The sequence below is a fragment of the Marmota flaviventris genome, chromosome 11 (assembly GCF_047511675.1).
Source record: "Marmota flaviventris isolate mMarFla1 chromosome 11, mMarFla1.hap1, whole genome shotgun sequence".
Taxonomy (NCBI): domain Eukaryota; kingdom Metazoa; phylum Chordata; class Mammalia; order Rodentia; family Sciuridae; genus Marmota; species Marmota flaviventris.
The window spans coordinates 10,380,065-10,400,448 of record NC_092508.1 but is presented as its reverse complement, the minus strand read 5'-3'; the positions used below and the strand labels follow the sequence as shown (position 1 = coordinate 10,400,448).

The 20,384-nt window shown below is 36.2% G+C and overlaps 1 protein-coding gene across 1 annotated transcript in view; it reads right to left on the bottom strand.

Moving 5' to 3' along the window:
- Sphkap (SPHK1 interactor, AKAP domain containing) overlaps positions 1-20,384 on the bottom strand; it is a 151,162-nt gene that overhangs the window by 110,524 nt on the left and 20,254 nt on the right. Inside the window, exon 2 of the mRNA XM_071619346.1 lies at positions 2,620-2,725. Coding sequence (XP_071475447.1) covers positions 2,620-2,725 — 106 coding nt within the window. The remainder of the gene's footprint in view (positions 1-2,619; positions 2,726-20,384) is intronic.

Here is a 20,384-nt window from a genome sequence, read left to right as displayed (position 1 = left end):
TTATCTAATATACACATATACATATTATGAAGTATGTATTTACAGAGTGTGTGTATATATGTAAATATGAAGTAATTTAAAACTGATGATTGAGTTTTGGTTTTAATTGAGGAGATAAGGCATTCAGCTACAAAAACTCTGTTCAGGAGCTTCTAGACATAATTTTTTTTCTTTTAAAAGAAACAGATATAACCACTATTATTCTGGGAAAATAACTGTAATGGAGATAACATTATAAATCACTTGCTTTGTCATTGTGGTGATACCTATATCAATTTTTTATGTGGGATTGCACACTTGTTGATAAAATTATTCTGTAGAATTATATTAGTATGAAGTAATCTTTCTTTTGAGTGTTTATAATAAGCTTACACTGTTCTAAACATGTCACATCTATTAACTCAATGAATTCTCTCCTCCATCCTGCAAAGTATGTGATATAATTATCTTCATTTTTAAGATGAGAAAACTAAGGCAAGAAGAGGGAAAGTCATTTGCTGAAGCTCAGACAACAGGTAATGATTTAGCATGTTGTCAAATGCAGAGGTCTGGCTTCAATCATTTACAATACCATACAGAATCAGTAAGCTATATTGACCTTAAAAATTAGAATGAATTAAAAATCCTTTATTTTCCAAGATGCACAGAATCTGGTGAATACTTGATAATTTGAAGTTACAGAATTGAGAAAATATACCTAAGGCTTGGAAAACTGCAGTTTTAGGTCTCTTATAAGAAAGCCAAAATCATTTTGAAATAGAGTGCATCAGTTTTCAGTATTAAAAACTGGAATTGATAGCATTGACTCTTGATTAGGTAATTTATAAGAGAAGAAAGAATAATAGATCATATATAACACAGATGATTAAGAGCTCTTAATTAATTAGACAGGCTTATTTATTTTTTGTTTGGTACAAATGAATGCGTATGTTATGGTTTGGATCTTAAATGGGCCCCAAAGGCCATGTGTTGGAGTCTTGGTCACAAGTCTGTGGTGCTATCGGGAGGTGGTGGAGCTCTCAGATAGCGGGGCCTAGTGGAAGGAACTTATGTCTTGGTGGATGAGGAAGGGGCCATTGGGACTCCAACCCCACCCCTACCTTTGTTTCTCTGTTTCTCTCTTTGTCTATCTCTGCTTCCTGGTTACCCTGAGGTGAGAAGCCTCCTCCACCATGACTCCTGCATATTGGTGTATCTCATCAGATGCACAAAAGCAACAGAGTCAAGTGACCATGGATGGAAACCTCTGAAATTGTGAGCCAAAATAAGTCTTTCCTTCTTTTAAGTTATTTATCTTAGGTATTTGTTACAGCTATGGAAAACTGACTAATACAGTCTGCAAATAGTTTTTTAATGCTACTTTCTAATATGATCATATGTTTCCTAGTGCAGATATTTATTAATTTCTTAATACTTTAAAACAAGGAAGTCATACAAGCAGAGATGAATAAGATTTCTTAACTGGGCATAATAGTCAACAAATTGATACATACATAATATGTGTGATAGATGTACAAACATATGCATGTATATAATGTATATTACATACAAAAATGTAATATGCACATATATAATAATTTAGCAACAGAATTTGTCTTTATTTACATCAACAAGATTTTTAAATTAAAATATCTTTCCAATAAATGAAGTAATCTAGTGTGATTTCATTTAATTCTGAATGAGAGGAAGCATTCTCTCCTGGGAATCAGCATCAAATGGTAACAGAAACACTAGGGGGGCAATCAGGATCTTGAGTTTTTTGGATTGTTTCTGAATCTTAGTGGACTGGCTAGAAAAGTGAGGTACTTGAAATAGATGATGTTTGTCATTCAAGTGACAAATTTCTATAAGTATCTTTTAAATTTTATTTGTTTATTATGTTTTCCTTAGTGTATTATGGTTATACGTAACATTGGTGTTCACTTTGACATAATCATACAAGCACAGAAGATAATTTGCTGGATTGTTTGATATCTCTGAAGTTTGTATTCCAGGCAATGCAATTCTGCTTATTTATTTATTTTGTAGTTGTAGATGGACAGCATGCCTTTATTTTATTTATTTTTGTATGCGGTGCTATGGATGGAACCCAGTGCCTCACACATGTGAGGCAACTGCTCTGACACTGAGCCCCAGCCCCAGCCCACAATTCTGCTTCTTCAGTAAGATAAGTTAAGCATACCCTGCTTTTAAAGAAAACATCAAAAGGAAAACAGCTATGACATTTTCGTAAATACAAACTTGTGAGTTCAATACAATAAATTAAGTCATTCAAACCTGTGAAGACTCCTCCTGCCCCAAGGAGACCCAAGAAGCTGTTATCCATGCATAAAAGGATACCTTGGGAAGGAAAAGGTACCTTGGGAAGAGGTGGGATGAAGGGGTATGGCAATGCAGGTTTATAATTTTCAAGTTATACTTTTGTGAATTGATTGTTTTGGTCAATTCCATGAATTACATTTTTTTAAGTGTCCTCAGGGATTATTTGGGAAAACAAACCATGGGTCGTTTTGTTGTTTGCTTTGGTTGCTTAGACTTTAGTAAAAGTACTTGAAGGGTCAAGCCCCAATAGCATTCAGGTTCAACTCCTGAGAAGGAAGTGGAGTTGGGCAAGGTTACCTTCTTACAGGCTGTGATGGAGCCACCCAGGCTGCTTCCCAGGCTGCCGCTGCCACTGCCCTGCTGCGCCTCCGACACTTCATACATCAGTGTTGACTCCGAGTTGCTGTTTGTGTCACAAACACAAAAGAGAACACATTCCAGTGAGTCATCTGTTTAGAAATGCAGAATGAATGAGGCATGATACAATTTATCAAAAATCATCTTTTCTGATTGCATTCAGTACTGCCAGTCCTGCTGCTGAAACTGACATTTCTTTATTGGGCACATTTCTGGGCTAGGCTGGCGCGAATACAAAACTGCAGCCCAAGGCCTTCCACAATGCTTACACGGACACAATCGCATCTGTCCAACTTGCAGCAGTGTTAGCAGCTTTTCTTAAGCATGCAGTTTTAAAACTCAAATAAAGTCTTTTCATGTGTCACTTTAATTTAGCTCTTCTAGTACCAACACGACAAAAAAAAAAAAAAAAAAAAAAAAAACCAAACAAATAAACAAACAAACAAAAAAAACACTCATTTAAAAAAAAATAAGGGTAAGATGTAATTTTCAATGGGATGCTGAATGGTACCATGAAAGGAGTGTGGACTACAACAAACACAGCCCATCCCTTGACCATCTCTGTGGCTGGAGACTGTCCCTTGAGACTCATACTCCTTCCCCCACACCTATACTCCTTTCCCTGCCACAGTCAACTTTTAGTGGGTTTGACTATGCATAGTATTGCACAAAAATATCAGACTAAAATTTATTTCTACATCTTCGAGATGTGTAAAAGATTAAAATTAATAACAAATCTGTTTTTCATAACATGCCAAGAAATTGAAAATTAAGCCTCATTTTAATACAAAAAGCTCTCTGAGTCATTTAAGCCTTCTAATTATTTTCTTCTTTTGAAAATAACACAATTTGGAATTTAAAATGTACTGATATCTCAAGCCATATTGTTGACCACATAGAACATGTAGAATTCATTAAAATACATTTTTGCAATATAATTGAATAGTTCTATAGGTAATTTTCAACCCAAGATGTAGACTTTTTTTCCTCTTGAAATGGATCAGTTAAATAAATAGTATATTTCAACTAACATCTGACTCTCATGTTTCCAGCTCTGAATGAGTCAGTTTTTATCACACTGTGCACCAGTGTAGTCTGTTGAAATTTCTGTTATTAAGTAGTATGAATGACACTTTTAAAATGACTGCTGATGGTGCTGTGGAACAAATCATAGAGTCAGGCAAAAATGCATAGAAGAAATGAGGAAAAATGTATTTTGTTTAAAATTTTCATGTATTATTTTCAAGCAATTGTCACCCTGTGGACTAGAATATATCTAAAGTAGATGAACAGATCACACCCACATCATCCTTGCTAAGGTGGGTGAAAAGGAAAAGAAGAAGGAGAGGTAGAGGGAGAGAAAGCATGAGAGGGAAGAAGGAGATAATGATGGAGAGGAGGGATGGAGGAGGAAGAAGAAAAGAGGAAGGGAAAGAGAGAGGACTTTAGATTATTTTTCTGGTTCTTGATCTCTAGCTGCTATGTACCTAGCCTTTTGAGGCTCAATCTCTTCATTATAAATGACACATGTAAACTGAAATCTGTATTTCTTTCCTAAATCTGGAAGTCACTTGCAAAATGTACTAAAGCACTGAGTTTTCAGTCCCTGTAATTTCAGGGCTCCCACAATGTGGGGTCCATGACCTTTCCAGCAGCCATTTAAGTGTGACTACACCTCAAACCCAACTGCAGATGTCCCACCAAGCAGATATCAATATTAGGTTTCAAATTACTAACATGTGGAGGATACGACTGCAGACTAGACTAATTTGGTGCATGATAACTAGGCTTTCGAGTCAAAGAAATAATTTATGTTCCTTCTAGGAGTCAGTCAAGCCCCATGGGCAGGAACTCAGGCAGGCAGCTCTGGCTCTTGTTGCTATTGTGTTCCCAGGCACATCTGGTGAGCTAGTGGGTCACTTCTATCCAGAGTTAGGGCATTTCTATTTCTGATGTCTTCTTCTTCTTTTTTTTTTTTTTTACAGGGCTAGCAACCCTGGAGTAGGGCACAGGCAAGCTAACAAGTCATGTTTGGGAAGATTGTAGGTTGCTCATCCCTGATCCCATACAGCAGACACAGCACTTCAGCAATCTCTAACTTCTCTGGAGGGGAATCACATTTGACCAAGGCTGAGTTGGTTAGGTCCCAATTCAGTGGATAATGTAAACTTAAAGAAAAGTAGAAGATCAGTCTTGAAAATTACTTAGTTGCCCACTTTGTGACTTTAGATGGAGCACGAGATATATTACTTGTCACCCACCCAAAAGTTGAAGAACTGCTGAACTTATCTAGTAGAAGGAAGAAATGTCAGTTCTACCCACAGAATCCCTCTGTATTACCAACTGGGAGACTCTAGTTGGAAATGAAGGTGCAGATAGGAGTGTGAAAGTTCTGTTGCTTTCTGCAGGGCTCGCTCCATTTGTTCCAAATCTAGGCCTGTATAACTTCAATAGATAAATAAAACAATGTATATCCACACTTATCTATTTGCTGTGAGAATTAAATGGGGAAGCAGAGTCACATGACAAGACTAAAATCGGTGTGCTACTTAATGACAAGCCTTCTGCAGCACCACTGCACCAGCATGGAGGGCAAAGGCTTCTTCTCATTTCCAGAAACATTATCTGTCACTTTCCTGATGTTTAGTGCCCTAAAATATGTACAGAGGCTTTTATCTTAAATCATGCTACAGATGTGGAATTTCAAGAGATGACCTTACAACCTGGCCCAATGTCTTCCACAGCCTTTGAGATGGAAATGAAAGTTGAGAGTTTTTGCAGAGAAGCTGTCCCTGGTCTCCAGAAAGGTAGAATGTTCCCTACTCTAGGATGAGGCAGAGTTGGTGGTGACAGGGAAATCATGCATTTATTAAAATGAACTCAAACTGACATTAAAAGAACGGCAATCGAGATGCAGTACAGCCCTATAACTTGCTACTAATGGGTAAGGCAGCAAATTCTTCCTTAGGACACATTCCTTTGATTTTCACAAGAGTTGACAATATTTACTAAGCACATCCTTTCAGACTCCCTTCATGCTGCAACTGTTAAATGTGTTTCAGCAAGAAGGTAGATAAAGAGGAGAAGACGACACAAAGGCAGCCCATGAAGTAGTGACTTTAAACCAGTCTTCTATAAAACAGCCTCCCTTATTGAAAAAATGTCATATCTGAATAGAGGAAGTGCTGAGGTGCCACTGTACTGCCCCATCAATAATTCATGCAGGTGAATAAGCAGGTCACTTGCAACAGTGAAGATGGTCCAGGGAGCTTTCAGATTTCCCCAGAGACAGAAGTGCCCAGTAACTGGAAACTGGGTCATTTAAATATCACTACTCAAAATCAAAACTTGTCCCATGAACCAGCATCAGTGGTATTGCTTAGGAGCTCGTGACTCAGGTCATTCCCCAAAACTACTGAATCAGAATGTGCATTTTTATATTAAACTCAGGTGATTTATATGGCCACTAAAGTTTGAGAGTCACTTATATGACACATTGAATTGAATGCACATTCTTATTTGCTCTTGGGCCTTTGTTCAAGTTGTTAGTTCTTTTAGGGACATTGTTCCTCCTCCTCCACCTTCCTCTTTGATAATTCCTGCTCTATCCTTTGGGTCTCAGATAATGACTTCCGGTGCCTCTTTCCTCCCCAGTCCCTGTCAAGGTGACCTCTGCTCCTCTTCAATGTACCACCAAAGCCCTGTGCACATGCAAATACATCCCCACTCCACCTCTTTCCAGCCCTCCCCAACCCAAGAAATGAAATAAGTGCTGTCCTTGTATGTTTCAGCAGCAGCCAGAGCCACATGTCCTGTTGTCAAAAAGCACAAAGATTTGTAGTATTTGTCTCTCCCTTTAGGCTATAAATTCTAGAAGCACAGGGATGCTTTAGGACCTAGGATAGTGCTGTGCAGTGATAGATAATCAAAAAACATCTATTAAGGTTTTTATTTTTCTATCTTTCTGAGCATCCTGCTTAACCTCAAAAGATCAGGCACAAACAAGTGTCTGAATCCAACGCTTAATTTGCTGTAGTGTGACAGATGGTGAGATAAGCTGTGGCCAGAGATGATAATTTAAAGAATTTCCCAGGATAGTTCTAATGAAAAAGGATCCTGCTGTTATTATTGCTAAAATGTCAAGTAAACACAGGGTGAAGTTAAACAATTTTAATAGGTTCTTAAAGACAAGCTTCACTCTTATCTTCTCACCCTTAAAGAGTGCTTCTGGTGAAATGTAGTGATTATCTTCCATTTGATTGTCTCAATCCTATCAAGGGTATCTGCCCTTGAGCTTCATACCAAATCTCTTAATCTCAACACTGGAAAAAAATTAAAACGCAGATCTATCTATCAGAAGACATCTTGAACAAGGAATTGAGATATCTTATTAAAATCAATTTCATAATATACTACAAACAAGAACTTAGAGTATTTTAAAATATGCCTTTGCACAGTTCAAGATGAAATCTTGCTCCAGGGAACGTCTTTTTTTTTTTTTTTTGGTCCATAAATAACTTTTTTTTTTTTTTTTTTTAAGGCAGCGGAATGTCTTTATTTTACCCTCATCCAAAGGGATTTAACTGTTAGGTGGAGCTCAGGGGCTTCGGTCCATCTTTCAAAGACTGATTTGTTTTAAAATTCTCATGATGTGTTAGTATCTCCTGTCTTCATGGACTGCCCAGTCTGGGACAGACTCCTGCCTAGACCAAGTTTTAGTTGAGCTCCTATTAGTTCTCTTCTCAGTTACTCCTGCAATTTGGTCTGCTGAGCCCATTCATCAGTGAATCCTGCTAAGTCAGTTAGCAACTTCCTCATCCCCTACCCTTGATAGTTTAGTCCTTGGCCTGTCATTAGCAAGAATCTGTTAAGCCCAGATTCCCCCTCCTTACTATCTCCTTTTAGTGATTTTTTTAATCTGCCGACCCTCTCAGTCTGCCTGTAGGCTGTAAAGCCCACTTGCCCATGTTCTGTGGAGTGGAGCTTAGTTCTACACTGATGTCTGTCTCTCTGTCATAGGAGCTTGCATGAAATCTGTCTTGTCATTGTTAACAAGATCTGGTGCAAAATTTTGATTTTTACACTGTGTACTTTTCTGGTTTCAAATATCTCCCAGGCAAGAAGTTTATATGTCCTTTACTTTTAATTTTTATTCTTTTGCTTCCTTATTCAGACCTTTCTTTTCTGGGTCAGAGATGACATGTCATTCATGCAAATTAAATTTGTTACCAACTTATTGCTGGCTGAAAGACTTACAAAGTTTGTATTAATTTTGTAGGGTTTTAGTAAATGTATCAGGGAGAACAACTAGTCAAACCTTGAAAGTATTTAGAAACCATCATTATATACCCTGATTCAATATTTAAAGGTGGCTGAGTAACTGTAGAATAATTCCAGACTTTTGCTCTCTTACACCAGCAAAATAAAAATAACAATAATAGCAATATTATGAAGTGGCCAGCCTTTTATTTTCTCAAATAAAGCTTTAAAAAGCAACTGATAACAAAACACATTACTCTGTCTGCTTTTACCATAAAGCTTCAAAGAAAGGACATTGAAACAATATAACAAAATTATGTATATAATCTATTAATGATGAATATTCCTTTATAAGAAAAGATAATTGACAAAATTGCTATCAGTTCTGTCCTCAGATCAGTAATGACCTAAGTTGCAGACCTAATCAGTTGCAGACCTAAGTTTGTGAAATGTTTGTAAATGACAATAAAAAATATAAACAGTTCATTCACCATTAGTCATAAAGACAGCAGTCATTCTTAGCAGAACACATGATCTCAAATCAGCTATATTATAATTCAACCTACTAAAAAAAGATGCAAAACAAAGTCATAATAGTTCATTGTTACTTCATTTGGGATATGGTTTGTAAACACCAACAGCTGGTATATTTCCTATTTGGTATATTTCCTATTTTCGACACTAGCTGTGCTGAATTTTTTTTTATACTGAAAATGATCTTGAGTATTGTTTAATTAAAGCTTTTTTATTAGGCAACTCTAGATCTATCAGATATAGCCAGTGAAATGTGAAACCACATCTTAAACAGATACTATGGAAATAACTAGATTACAATAGAAAAAACCAGTCAAGTAGTAAACTCCCTAATTTAAGAAAAAGGCTGCACTTTCAAACATAAATGTTATTGGTGATTGTGTACATAATATAACATTCATTACACAATTTTATATATGTCAGATACTGTGCATATATTGCAATATACTCATGCATTGCCTCTAGAAAGGAGGTGACGGCAGATGATGTTATGTTGGGTAAAATCACTACTACATAGATTATTAACTTTTATCTTAGAAAGCTGTCCTACTGTCTTAGTCTTCACCAAGATCCCCCAAAGTAATTTTGATGCTATATCCACTTGTTCAGAAAAAAAGATTAAGCCAGAGAGCATGATGGCTTAGCTGTTTGTTCTTCCTTTTGTTAATGAGGACTATAGGGAAATTTTTCAAAACACGTGTCCTATTCATGGCTAGTGTGAAAGTATTATTTTAATGTAAGATAGCAAATACACATAATTGTTTGCTCACTTAATTTTTCATGAATATGTATTAATATGTTAATATCATTAGATGCTTTCTTCAGAAATATGTATCCCTAAAGTTCTTTATTTTTAAAGAGTTGCAGTGGTATATTTTTTTGTGGTCAAAACATATTGTGTTTGTCACTGCATTCAGCTGTATCAGACTTTAGTTCAGATACACTTAGAATAAGTGCTAGAGTTACCCCTCATCTCCCTTCTGTTTTTGCTCTTCTACCAACCCATGTGGGCAGGTGGCTCACTCTGTGATATAATTCTCCACATCACTTCCACTAGCGATTATCATCATTTGGTGCATCTTTGCACTGTATGGTATGGTTTACCTACTCATTAATTGTGCAAACTTTATAGATGAGAAGTAGTCATGAGGTTAACAAATAATCCAAGGTTAGACTACAGCCAAATTAACAGAGAGATTGGATCTGCTGCTCACACTATACCATGTTATTTTCCTCTGTGACCTCCAGTATTCCTTCTAATTCTTTGCTTCTATAACCACTCCATCTAAATGAGTTCAAATGTTTCCAGTGCTTTGGCATTTAAGAAAACTAGGCTCAAGTTTCCTTTTTGCTACTTACTATATGTGAAATTGGACTTGTTACTTAAGTGTTAGTTTCCTCAACTATAAAATGCTAGTGATAATAGGGGCTCTGTCAAGGACTGTCCTAGTGGTTACATGGCATTTCCCAAACAGCAGTAGCCCAGTACCCAAGAAAGCAGTCCATATTAAACTGAGAAAAAGTAGTTTCTCCTTTACATTTAATTTATTAAGCCCTGTATACTTATTTACTTCTAAGGGTCCCCTTATTAGGTTTCAACACATTTTGAGAAGTTAAATGGAATGCATACAAGCTTTTTGATGCATAAGCATGAATACTTATCCTAGTGATATTTCTCTTCTCCTTACTCAGACCTGGGTTCCGAAAAAAGTATGCTCTAAAAATTTCTGTACTTATTCTGGCACTTGACGATTATGAAGTTATAAAATAAAGAATACCAAAGACTTTTTGAAGTCCAACAGAACACAATAAAAGAAATCCATTCAATGAGTCTAAGATTGTTTTAGGAACATGGTTTTATATCCATTCACATGGGAAAATATCAAGATGATTAAAGAAAAGCTCCAAAGTCTACACAAGATTAATTTGGCGTTGGTGAAAACCTGGATTGAAACCGTTTCTAGGGGAAAGTAGTTGTACTGCTAAAATGCTACTTTAATTAGCAACAATTTAGTTAGATTACTCCAATAAATAGATAAAAAATTATTTGGGGGCATCTTCTATTTCTTTCTTCTTCTGTGTTTCTTTTTGCCTTCCTAATTGCCTGGCAAATCCTTTCTTCCAGAGATCCTGGAAGTCAGGCTTCTGTGGGGCTCTGCTTCACTTACAAGTAAAACATCACAGAACAGAACAGAGGAAAGCGCCTGGGGGGGAAGAGACAGGATGGGAGCCCAGCTTTTAAAAAAGCAGAGGTAAGAGATGTGCTTGTTAAGAACACAGGCAAGCACCCTTCTGATGTGTCTGGTGATTTCCATGTAGAGTGTGGATTTTAAAAATTTTTGGATAATTAAGTGAAGGAATGCATTTTGTTGATCTCTCAAATGTTATAGTATTCTGTTGGCAAAAATAATGCACTTTTCATATGTTGCTTCTTGGAGTGTAAATCCATGGCTTTTCTGGGGAATCATCTGGACAGGCTTTTTAAGGCTCTCAGCTGCATAAGCCTGTTACCCATCAATGCCTTTTAATGGGATTCTATTCAAAGGATAGAAACAAAAATAAAGACATGTGCATTGTTATTATTAATTGAAAAGCACCCTGAAAACTATATGTTCATCAATGTGTCCATGGATGGAGTTAGTATGCAGATATGAAGATGACTCCCCTTCACCCAAAAATACATCAGGGACACCATACCCCTGTTAACTGAAAACAGTTGAATACAAAATATTACAATGCGTAGCTATCAACATAGGCGACAGCTTCTCACATAAAAGGGCTGATCCAGTCATTCTGTGCTGAAAACTTGTAATAGTGCACCATTTCAGGCCAGCAAAGTTGTAAGCCCTTGAGAAGCACAGTGTAGAGCTCATCTGCCTGGACTCCCTGTTGTCTCTGACACTCACTCCCCTCTGCATTCCGCCTCCCTCTCTCTTCACTCTGGCCACCCTTTGCTTTTGCTTTCCTAGAACAGACCAGGCATGGCTATGGTTTGGAGCTTCATAAGGTGTTGTCCCAGCTGGAACCTGCTTTGCTGGAGATCTGCAGGTCTCTCAAATGCCACCTCTTCAGTGACACTTCTTCCCCTGACTACAGTTTCTGCAATTGCCCTCTAGACCTCCCTGTCTCTGGATTCCTAACATCTCCTACCCTGCTCTATTTTCTCAGTATCCCTATGATGTTCTAACATTTCATAGAATGTATTAACTTCCTGCATCTATTATTTATTACCTTCCTCTCCCCCCCTGCCCTCACTGCTTACAGGTTATAAACTCCATGAATGTAGCTATCTATGCTGGGTTTAATGATATATTCCCATTCCAGGAATATGGCATAATAGGAGCTCAGCATAGTAGGAGTATATATAGTAAGAGCTCAGTAAACATTTCTTGAGTCAATGAGTTAATTAAAGCATTGGTCATACAAAGTTTCATACTCACGAAAACATGAAAATATTAACACTGGTCACCTTAGGGTGATGGGGTTATTTGTGATATTTTCTTTCTTGTTCCTTTTTGCAGTTCCTGTGCATTTTGTATATATTATTTTTGTGGCCAGATAATATTTTCTATTTTTAAATGGGTGATAGAAAGACCTTTGGAAATTTGGTGGTTATGAACAAATTAAGAAATGCAAAATTCTATCGTGTTTACAGCTCTAAGGAATTTCTCTGGTTAGTAAATAACTTTTTCCTTTCAAATCACATGAAGTTGGTAACCCTCACATATATGGGATTGCTTTAGCGAGGACTTCTCACGGGTCCTACGGAGGTGACAGACATTTCAGCCAGCACAGTCAAAGTGGACCAATGTGACTGGATAAGCCAGCAGATGTTACCTTAAACTGGAAGCACCCTTCATAACACAAGCTTCACCTGTCTGAGAAAAACATTTGCAGTTGCCTGTGAGCTATGCCTTGCCTCCTTTATGTTTCTGGGGTGTGACTTTTGAAGGATTTTGTAACTCTGTAGATAATTGATGAAATGAATTCACCTGGGACTACCCTGTGCAGTACCTCACCAGCTCTGGGTAATGAGACTTAGATCAGGAGCCGAGGCTCTTGGAGGCTGCCAGCCAAACTTTCTGGCACAGTATTAAAGGATATTATCATTCCATGAATACATGTCCCCTGAGAAGGAGCACCTCCTGATGCGTAAGAATGGCCAAAACGAATGGCTTCATTTTTCCTTAACAATTTTAATGGACTCAAGAATTTTATTGAGCTCTTTATTGGGTACATTAGAGTATTTTTTAAAAAATATCCAAGCCAGGAGGATGATTTTGAAGAAATACTAAAACAATCTCAGCATGTTGGAATGGGTGGGCCTGAAGAACAGTCCTTAGGTAAGGTTTGGGGGATAACCTTGGCCAGGTAATTCCTGCTAGCAGGCATTTTGGCATATATATTAAGATTTAATGATCAACTCTGCAAAATGAACTTGGAGTTGTTATTATTACAGTTGTAGATTATTTCCACATGGTGCAAGTAACTCAGTTCCTTATTTAAATGAAAATCAATGCATTTTCATTTTATGACTTTAAAAAGTGCAGCTTGTTAAATGTCAAACATTATAAATAAAAATCGAATAAGCTTAAAATAGAGATAGTTTTATATCAAAAGCACAGCAATGAGAATATAAGAGGACTCACAAACTGAGAGCCATATCGGCCTGCACAGTATTAAAATATTTTAATTTAGCTGCCAACACTTGGAAAGTGGAAGAATGTATCCCCCGCAAAAGACCACGTTTCTGTCTTCTCTGGAACAAACAGTAAATCAGGCTGCACTGGGCAGTAATTAGTGAACTTGGGACCTCTCTAAAGCATGCCTTCAGAGTCTGCTGCCCTCGTTTTCATTGTAAGTATTGGCCTGGAAAATATTTGATTATGTGACCCCAGATAAAACATCTGGGACATATTTTTAATCTCAGATTTTCCTTCCTGGATTTTCTTGTTTTTGCCTTTTTTTTGGGGGGAGGGGGCTTTATTTTTTTAGAGCAGTTTTAGGTTCACAGGAAATTTAAGATGAATGTACAGAAAGGTCCCCTGTTGGCCATGCCTCAGCCCCCACACGGCCTCCCTGTCGCCAACATTTCGCCAGGGAGAGCTGCACTTATTTGCTTTGGTAAACCACACACTGAAGATGGTAATCACCCAATATCCTCAGTCTGCACCAAGGTTCACTTTTGTGCTGTATGTTCTATGGGATTAGAGAAATAAATAATGAATGACATGTATATATTATTATAGTATCTACAGGGTATTCTCATTACTCTAGAAATCCTCTATGCTCTGCTTATTTGACCCTCCTCAAATCACCCTCAAATTTTTAGAATTATATTAACTATTCCATGAGTTAGTTTTGTTCTCAGAATATTTTTAAATATTGCATTTTTAAATGTTGCATTTTGAAAGAAAGCACACAATGTTTGCCAACTGGTCAGTTCTCCATAAATGTGGTTGGGACAATAATGACCTCACTTTAAACAATCTTGTGACTTTTCTTTAAGTAAGCCATGTAAAAATAAAGATCATCTTTTAATTTCGATTTCCCACTTTAGGATGTGAGGGTCTCTAGTTCTGAGATACAAGTTTTAGGGAACCTATCAGAGATATCAGGTAGATGGAAACAATATATGCCAGAAATGGAATCTTCCTGCTTTTAAAAATCATTATAAAGTTTGTGTAAATTATAATTGCAATATTTGAAATCAGTAGAATGAAGGAAGCTATGATGTATAACAACACCTATACATTAAACCCAGGAGAAGATTATCAGTTGACTTAAATATGTCAAATTTCAACCCTTCTTCTTCCATGTGGTATAGTGAAAATACCACTGTGTACTAGAAATAAAAGACTTGAATTGGGGTCCCAACTCTGTCATTTTCATCAGTTTGGCCTTAGGAAAGTTACTTAATCTTTCTGAGATCTGGTTTCCTCATCTGTTACATAAGTACAATTAGTAGATAATATCTACTTCACAAGATTCCTTGTTGCCGAATCTCAGTAAATAGTAATAAACACAGTTAATCGAGCACCTGCTTTCTTCCAGTCATTGTGACAGGATCTTACATTGGTTGCTTCAAATTCTCCCAGCATCATGGCGGGGCAGGTGCCCTTAGCTTATTATAGGCATAAGAAGACTGAAGGCTTGGCACCCTCTCAAAGTAACAGTTTATCAAGACGCTTCTTTGGAGTCTAAACGGAGATGGGCCTGCCCCCTGCCTGTGCCCTTTCCCAGATGGTCTGCTGACTTCATGCTTTTGTTACATGCTGTGAACTGTTTTTCCTGTGGGCCCTTCCACAGGATTTGGACACTCAGGTCTATAGAGAACAATGCAGGCCAGAGTGAGTGTTGGTATAAGATCCCTCCATGGCTGCACCTGGTTTATGTCTACTCCTGTTGAGAGAAGAGGGCTATTTTGGGGTCATGGTGTGTGTGGGGGGGTATTACCAAACATCATCAGGCCTGGGGTTACATAAAAATGAAATAGAAAATTATATTTCTTTTATGATTTGAGACATGAGGGAAGCTCTGTCTGAGTATAAATTTCTGCCACCTGTCCACCTTGATGCTTAAAACTGTATTTTTGTCTTGCAGTCATTCGAGATAGGGAGGGTAGCAGGGTCCTGAAGGGATGGGCACAGAAGGGGTGAAATGTTCCAGTGAAGAAGAGGTCAGGTGCAAAAGTACTGTATACCAGGAAACCTGTGAGGTCAAGGTCAAAGCCTCAGGGTGAGCACCCGGGAGGCTCACAGGATGCTGGAAGGAAAGGGGATGCCCTGATCACAACTTGGATTTTTAATCCCCTGGACCCCACGCCCCGCAACCAACCTGGATTCCTGCGAGTGTCTCTTGGCAGGCAGGGCAGCAGAGAGGCAGATAGGAGAGTTTGGTTCAACTACCCACATGGCTGATGGAGAGGACCACACCCACCATAAAGGAGTTAAAACACCAGCAGATTTGGAGAGGAAGCAAGAGAGGAGAGGGTGGGGGAAAAAAGAAACAGCAGTTTTAGTATCATTTAAGAGGAATGACACAGATTCACAGTCGGCTGTCTTTTAAAAAAGCACAAAAGTAGCTAAATCATGAGTTTGCAACAATAGTATTTTAATTTTTTAACTCAGAAAAGGGTTCCAAGATTACAGATGTTTTTCAGTGGTATCTATCTTGGGTCATGCTGAATTTATGTTTATGATTGAGCTTCACATCTTTAATGCATCAAAAGGCAATTTACATTTTGCAGATAAGAATTTGACCTGTCGCATGCATATCTGCAAGCGAGAAACACACTTTTGTGTTTCTCAGGCTTAATGTTTTAAAAGGGAATAACTAGGCAACAGATCCAGCTTCTTTGAAGGCTTTGCAAATAAGATTTCTACCCCATGTATGCATCCAAGTCATATTAATAATTCCCTTTTCAGTGCAAATCAATAGTATATCACTTCAAATCTCAGAAGTTGTAATATTACTATAAGTATGAAAAAGAATACTATCTATAGGTCTATCTATTTATTTATCCATTTATCATCATCATCATCAATTTATAAGCAAAGAGTAAAAAGGAAGCAGTGAAACAATCTTCACATCTCATTGCCCAGTAGCCATTTTGCTGTCTGAATGAAGATAACAGAGAAGAAATAAGGTAGGAAATTGTTCGAGCCATCAAAGCAGAAAATACCAGGTGTAGGAAAGGGGTGGTAGCAACAGATATGAATGAGCAACCACGGAGTCACGGAGTCACATGAGAGCTTCAATCGAAGCCACTCAGGTCTATAATTCTTCTGAAAGGTATTGCACGTTTATTCCTAGAAAGTGATCATTTATTTGTAGCATTGTAAACGTTTTTCCTTTTCAAGTTTCATTTTTTGTTTGTGACTCATATGAAACTATAGTTTATCAAAGTGTTTGATTTATATTCAGCCAATGTGCTAAATTCATTTATTAAATGAATAAATGATTTATCTGCAGATTATTTTGTATTTCTAGGTACACAATGAAATGAATTGCAAATGCTGACAGCTTTAGTTTCTTCTATATACATATACACTTTTTGTTCTTGTTATTGCTTTACTGTGGTAGCTGGAATATTCAGGAAATGTTGAATAAATACATTAATGTAAAAATCCTTAAATTTATACCACTATGTACTATGTTTGCTGTAGTATTTTTGTTTGTTTGTAGATACTGTTAACTAAATTAAGGAAGTCCTTGTCTATTTCTACTTAAAACATTTTTTATAGTACTTTTATTCTATTACTTATGATAGAATATTATATTTTATCCAGTGCCTTTCTGGATTTCTCAAGATAATCAGATGATTTTTCTCCTTTAGATTATTAATATTGTTTATCATAATAATTGATTTCATTAAGCCAGGCTTAGAGGTGTTTATCTTCTTTTATTTTCCATATGAGTTTGCATTCTATTGGAATTATCTGTTTTATTGAAACATACTGAATCATGGGCTCAACTCTCTAGTAGAACTATCTGGGAGTACAGCATTTTTTTTTTTTTTGAGGGAAAGTTTACAATCAAATAATCAAATCTTTGATTTTTTTTTTTTTTTTTTTTGGTACCAGGGATTAAATCTAAGGACCCCTAACCATTGAGCGATATTGCCTTTGAGACTGAGTCTCACTAGGTTGCTTACAGCCTCCCTGAGTTGCTGAGGCTGGTTTCAAAACTGCCATCTTCTTGCCTTAGCCTCCAGAGCTACCAGGATAAGAGGTGTGCACCACCACCATGCCTGGCTAAATCTTTAATCCTTATACACCATTCATGGCTTCCATTTCTTCTTGGGTTATTTAGGTAAGTTATGGTTTTACTTGAAATTACCTGTTTTATTAAATATTTTTTGTAATTTTTGTCTCAGGTATCTGTAGTAGTCTTCATTTTTTGTCATTCCTACAATTGTGTTTTTGTTCTATCAAATTAAATATCTCAGGGATAACTTGATTTGCTTTTCTAAGGACGAATCTTTGATTAGTTTGTCCTCTTTGGTCTATATTTACTCTCTAATTTATTAATTTCTGGCCTTATTATTATTTCTTTTTCTCACCTTCTTTAGAGTTATTTTGTTTTTTTCTAATGTTTACTGTACCATGTTTAGCCTATTTTAAAAAATGCATCCATTTATGTTTTTATCATATAGTGCTTTCATCTGGATTCTATGTTTTGAAATGTGCCAATTTTTATTACCCATAGATTATAACTATTTTATAAATTGTATTATAGATATGCAGGTACATGTACATTTGAAATTGCATTTTAATTTTTATTTATATGAAAAATTTTAATTTATGTTTACATTGATGATTTCTGGTTGAATTGCTTTGTGCTCATGTAACATGTTTTGCATGCCATTCATGTTTGGTCTTTGTATAAAATTCCTTTATAACCCAGTATAGATGGTCAATTTCTGTAAACATTGTATGCATTTGGCAGTTTGGGGTTGTATTATCCAATATATGTTTATTAAAATATATTGGTTTTGATGTTCAAATAATTCTAAATCCATATTGAATTTTTTTTCGGGGGGGATAATTTTTCTTTGTCCATTTTCACTGACTTAATTTTGAGGCAATTTTGTTGGATGAATAAAAATATTATCAATTTTGTTGGATGAATACAAATATTGTCTTATATTTAATTTTTCTTGACACCATGGGGCATTATTAATATTGTTTATACAGCCAATACTTATTTAGATTTACTAAATATTTAAAACATTTTTTACATTTTATTTTTTCCATACTGCAGACCTCACATCTGGGACTGCCTTTCTTCTGCATGGAGTAAATCTCCTATAATTTTATGTAATGAGAAGTAATGCTCTTGGTGTTTGTATGAATATGTATTTATCCTCATAAGATATTTACACTGAATATAGAATTCCAAACTGGAGATTTTTTTCCTTTGACTCATTGAAGATGCTGCTTCCTCATCCCTGGTAGCCTCTCATTGCTTTTGTGATACCAGGAATCAGTGTGATTATTATTTTTGATGGTTTGTGTCTTTTTTTTAACCAACTGCTATTAACAATTTTCTATTATCATTGGTGGTATGATGATGTTTAGCTGGTAATTCCTTATTATCTTATCTATTCTTTAAGTATTTTAGTATGTTTGAAAATATTTTATTACCCATTTTAATCACTTTCATCAAGAGGATTGATAAATAACTTTGTTACACTACTAGAGCTAAAACTCACCAGCATTTAGAATTTACCTGAAGCTGTTTGGAAGAGTCACACACAGAAAGGACAACAGTACCAAGGCTTTGAAGGCTGAGAAAACATGGGAGGATGAGGGACATCTACCAATATTTGTGAGCAGAGAAGACCCTACTAGAAGAACAAGCTTATTGCCTGATCAGCTTTTCATAAAGAATTAGAAGTAGTTGGATTGTCAAGGAATTAGACAATTATTTTGCCTAGAGATACATGGTTATGTGATCATTTTGAGCTATAGCAATGAGCAGTAGTGAAAACAACAGTAACAGTAATTACTGTACAGGTGGAGCATCCCTTACCAGAAACCTCAGCACTGGAAAAGTTCTGACTCTTAGATGTTTTCAGAGCTTGGAATAATTGCATATGCATGTTGAGATATCTTGGGAGTAGAACCCAGGTCTAAACATAAAATTCCTTTGTTTTGTATATACACAGCCCAAAGGTAGATCTTACTGCCAACTGGCACATGCAGTCAGGTGTTGAGTTTTCTACTTGGGTGTCATTCTAGTGCTCAGAAAATATGGGATTTCAAACTATTTTGGATTAACAGGTATTTGAGTTAGGGATGCTCAACCTGTAGGTCACCCCTTAGAAATTCAATAAAACATCTTCATTTTTTAAATGTAGATCCTAATTAAGATGACCATGAAGCTTACAGTTTTCATAGCAGACCTGATTGAAAATCATTTTATGAATATCAAAAACAAATATTTGACACAGTAGGTGTCCTGATTTTTAGTTTAAACAAATGCAGTCTTCGTATACACTTAGTGCGCAATCTGTTTCTGGAAAGCAACATGCTTCAGAGGAAGTTTATCCCGATACAATACATCAAAATGCTCAGGTATTTCCGAGTTATTGATAACCTTATTAAGTATTAATTTCATGTTAAAAATTCAATATAATAGTAGTCTATCGTTGTGTGTACAGTTTTAATTTTTCAGAAAGAGCTCAGGTGAGTGGCTTAAATTCAGACTGCAGATTGGATGTGTGCTGCCTCTCGGCCAGGTCTAAATTGCTTTCACCACAAAGCGCTTTTACCTTGATGGAGGTTGAGTAGCACAATCCAATATGTTAGAGAGGGAAGTAGAATGATCAATCTTTTCATGACCCTTCAGTCAAATTCAGTTAAAAAAAAAAAAAGCAACTTAAAAATGATCAGGTTTTAGAATGAGATTCAGAAATAAAGGAAAGAATTAACATCTCCCTTCTCTTTTCTCACAATAATTCATTCAACTAAAAGGAAGGAAATCATTTAAATCACTAATAAGAAGACAAAATTTAAATCACCATTTCAAATCCTAAACTCTAAGCACTGAGCTTACAAAGGGAAAAGTATTCTACATTCATTTTCTACTTCATGAAAAAAAGCATGTGAGCCAAGTCAACATTTAAAATATTCTCACAAGATAACTAGGCACATTTTACAGTATTTGTCCAAGTATTTTATATCTGAAGGAAAAATTTTAGTTAAAAATAATAATAAAATTTTCATTTGGGCAGTACTTCAGGTTTTGCGATAATCAATATTACTGACAAAATTATATCTTTGTACAATTTGTAAATGAACCATTTTAAAGCCAATCACCTATTTAAAGCATTATTCAACCCACCTAAAAAACATGTTTTTAAAGATAGTATAACAACTTTTTTTCCTCTTTCTCATTTATTTATT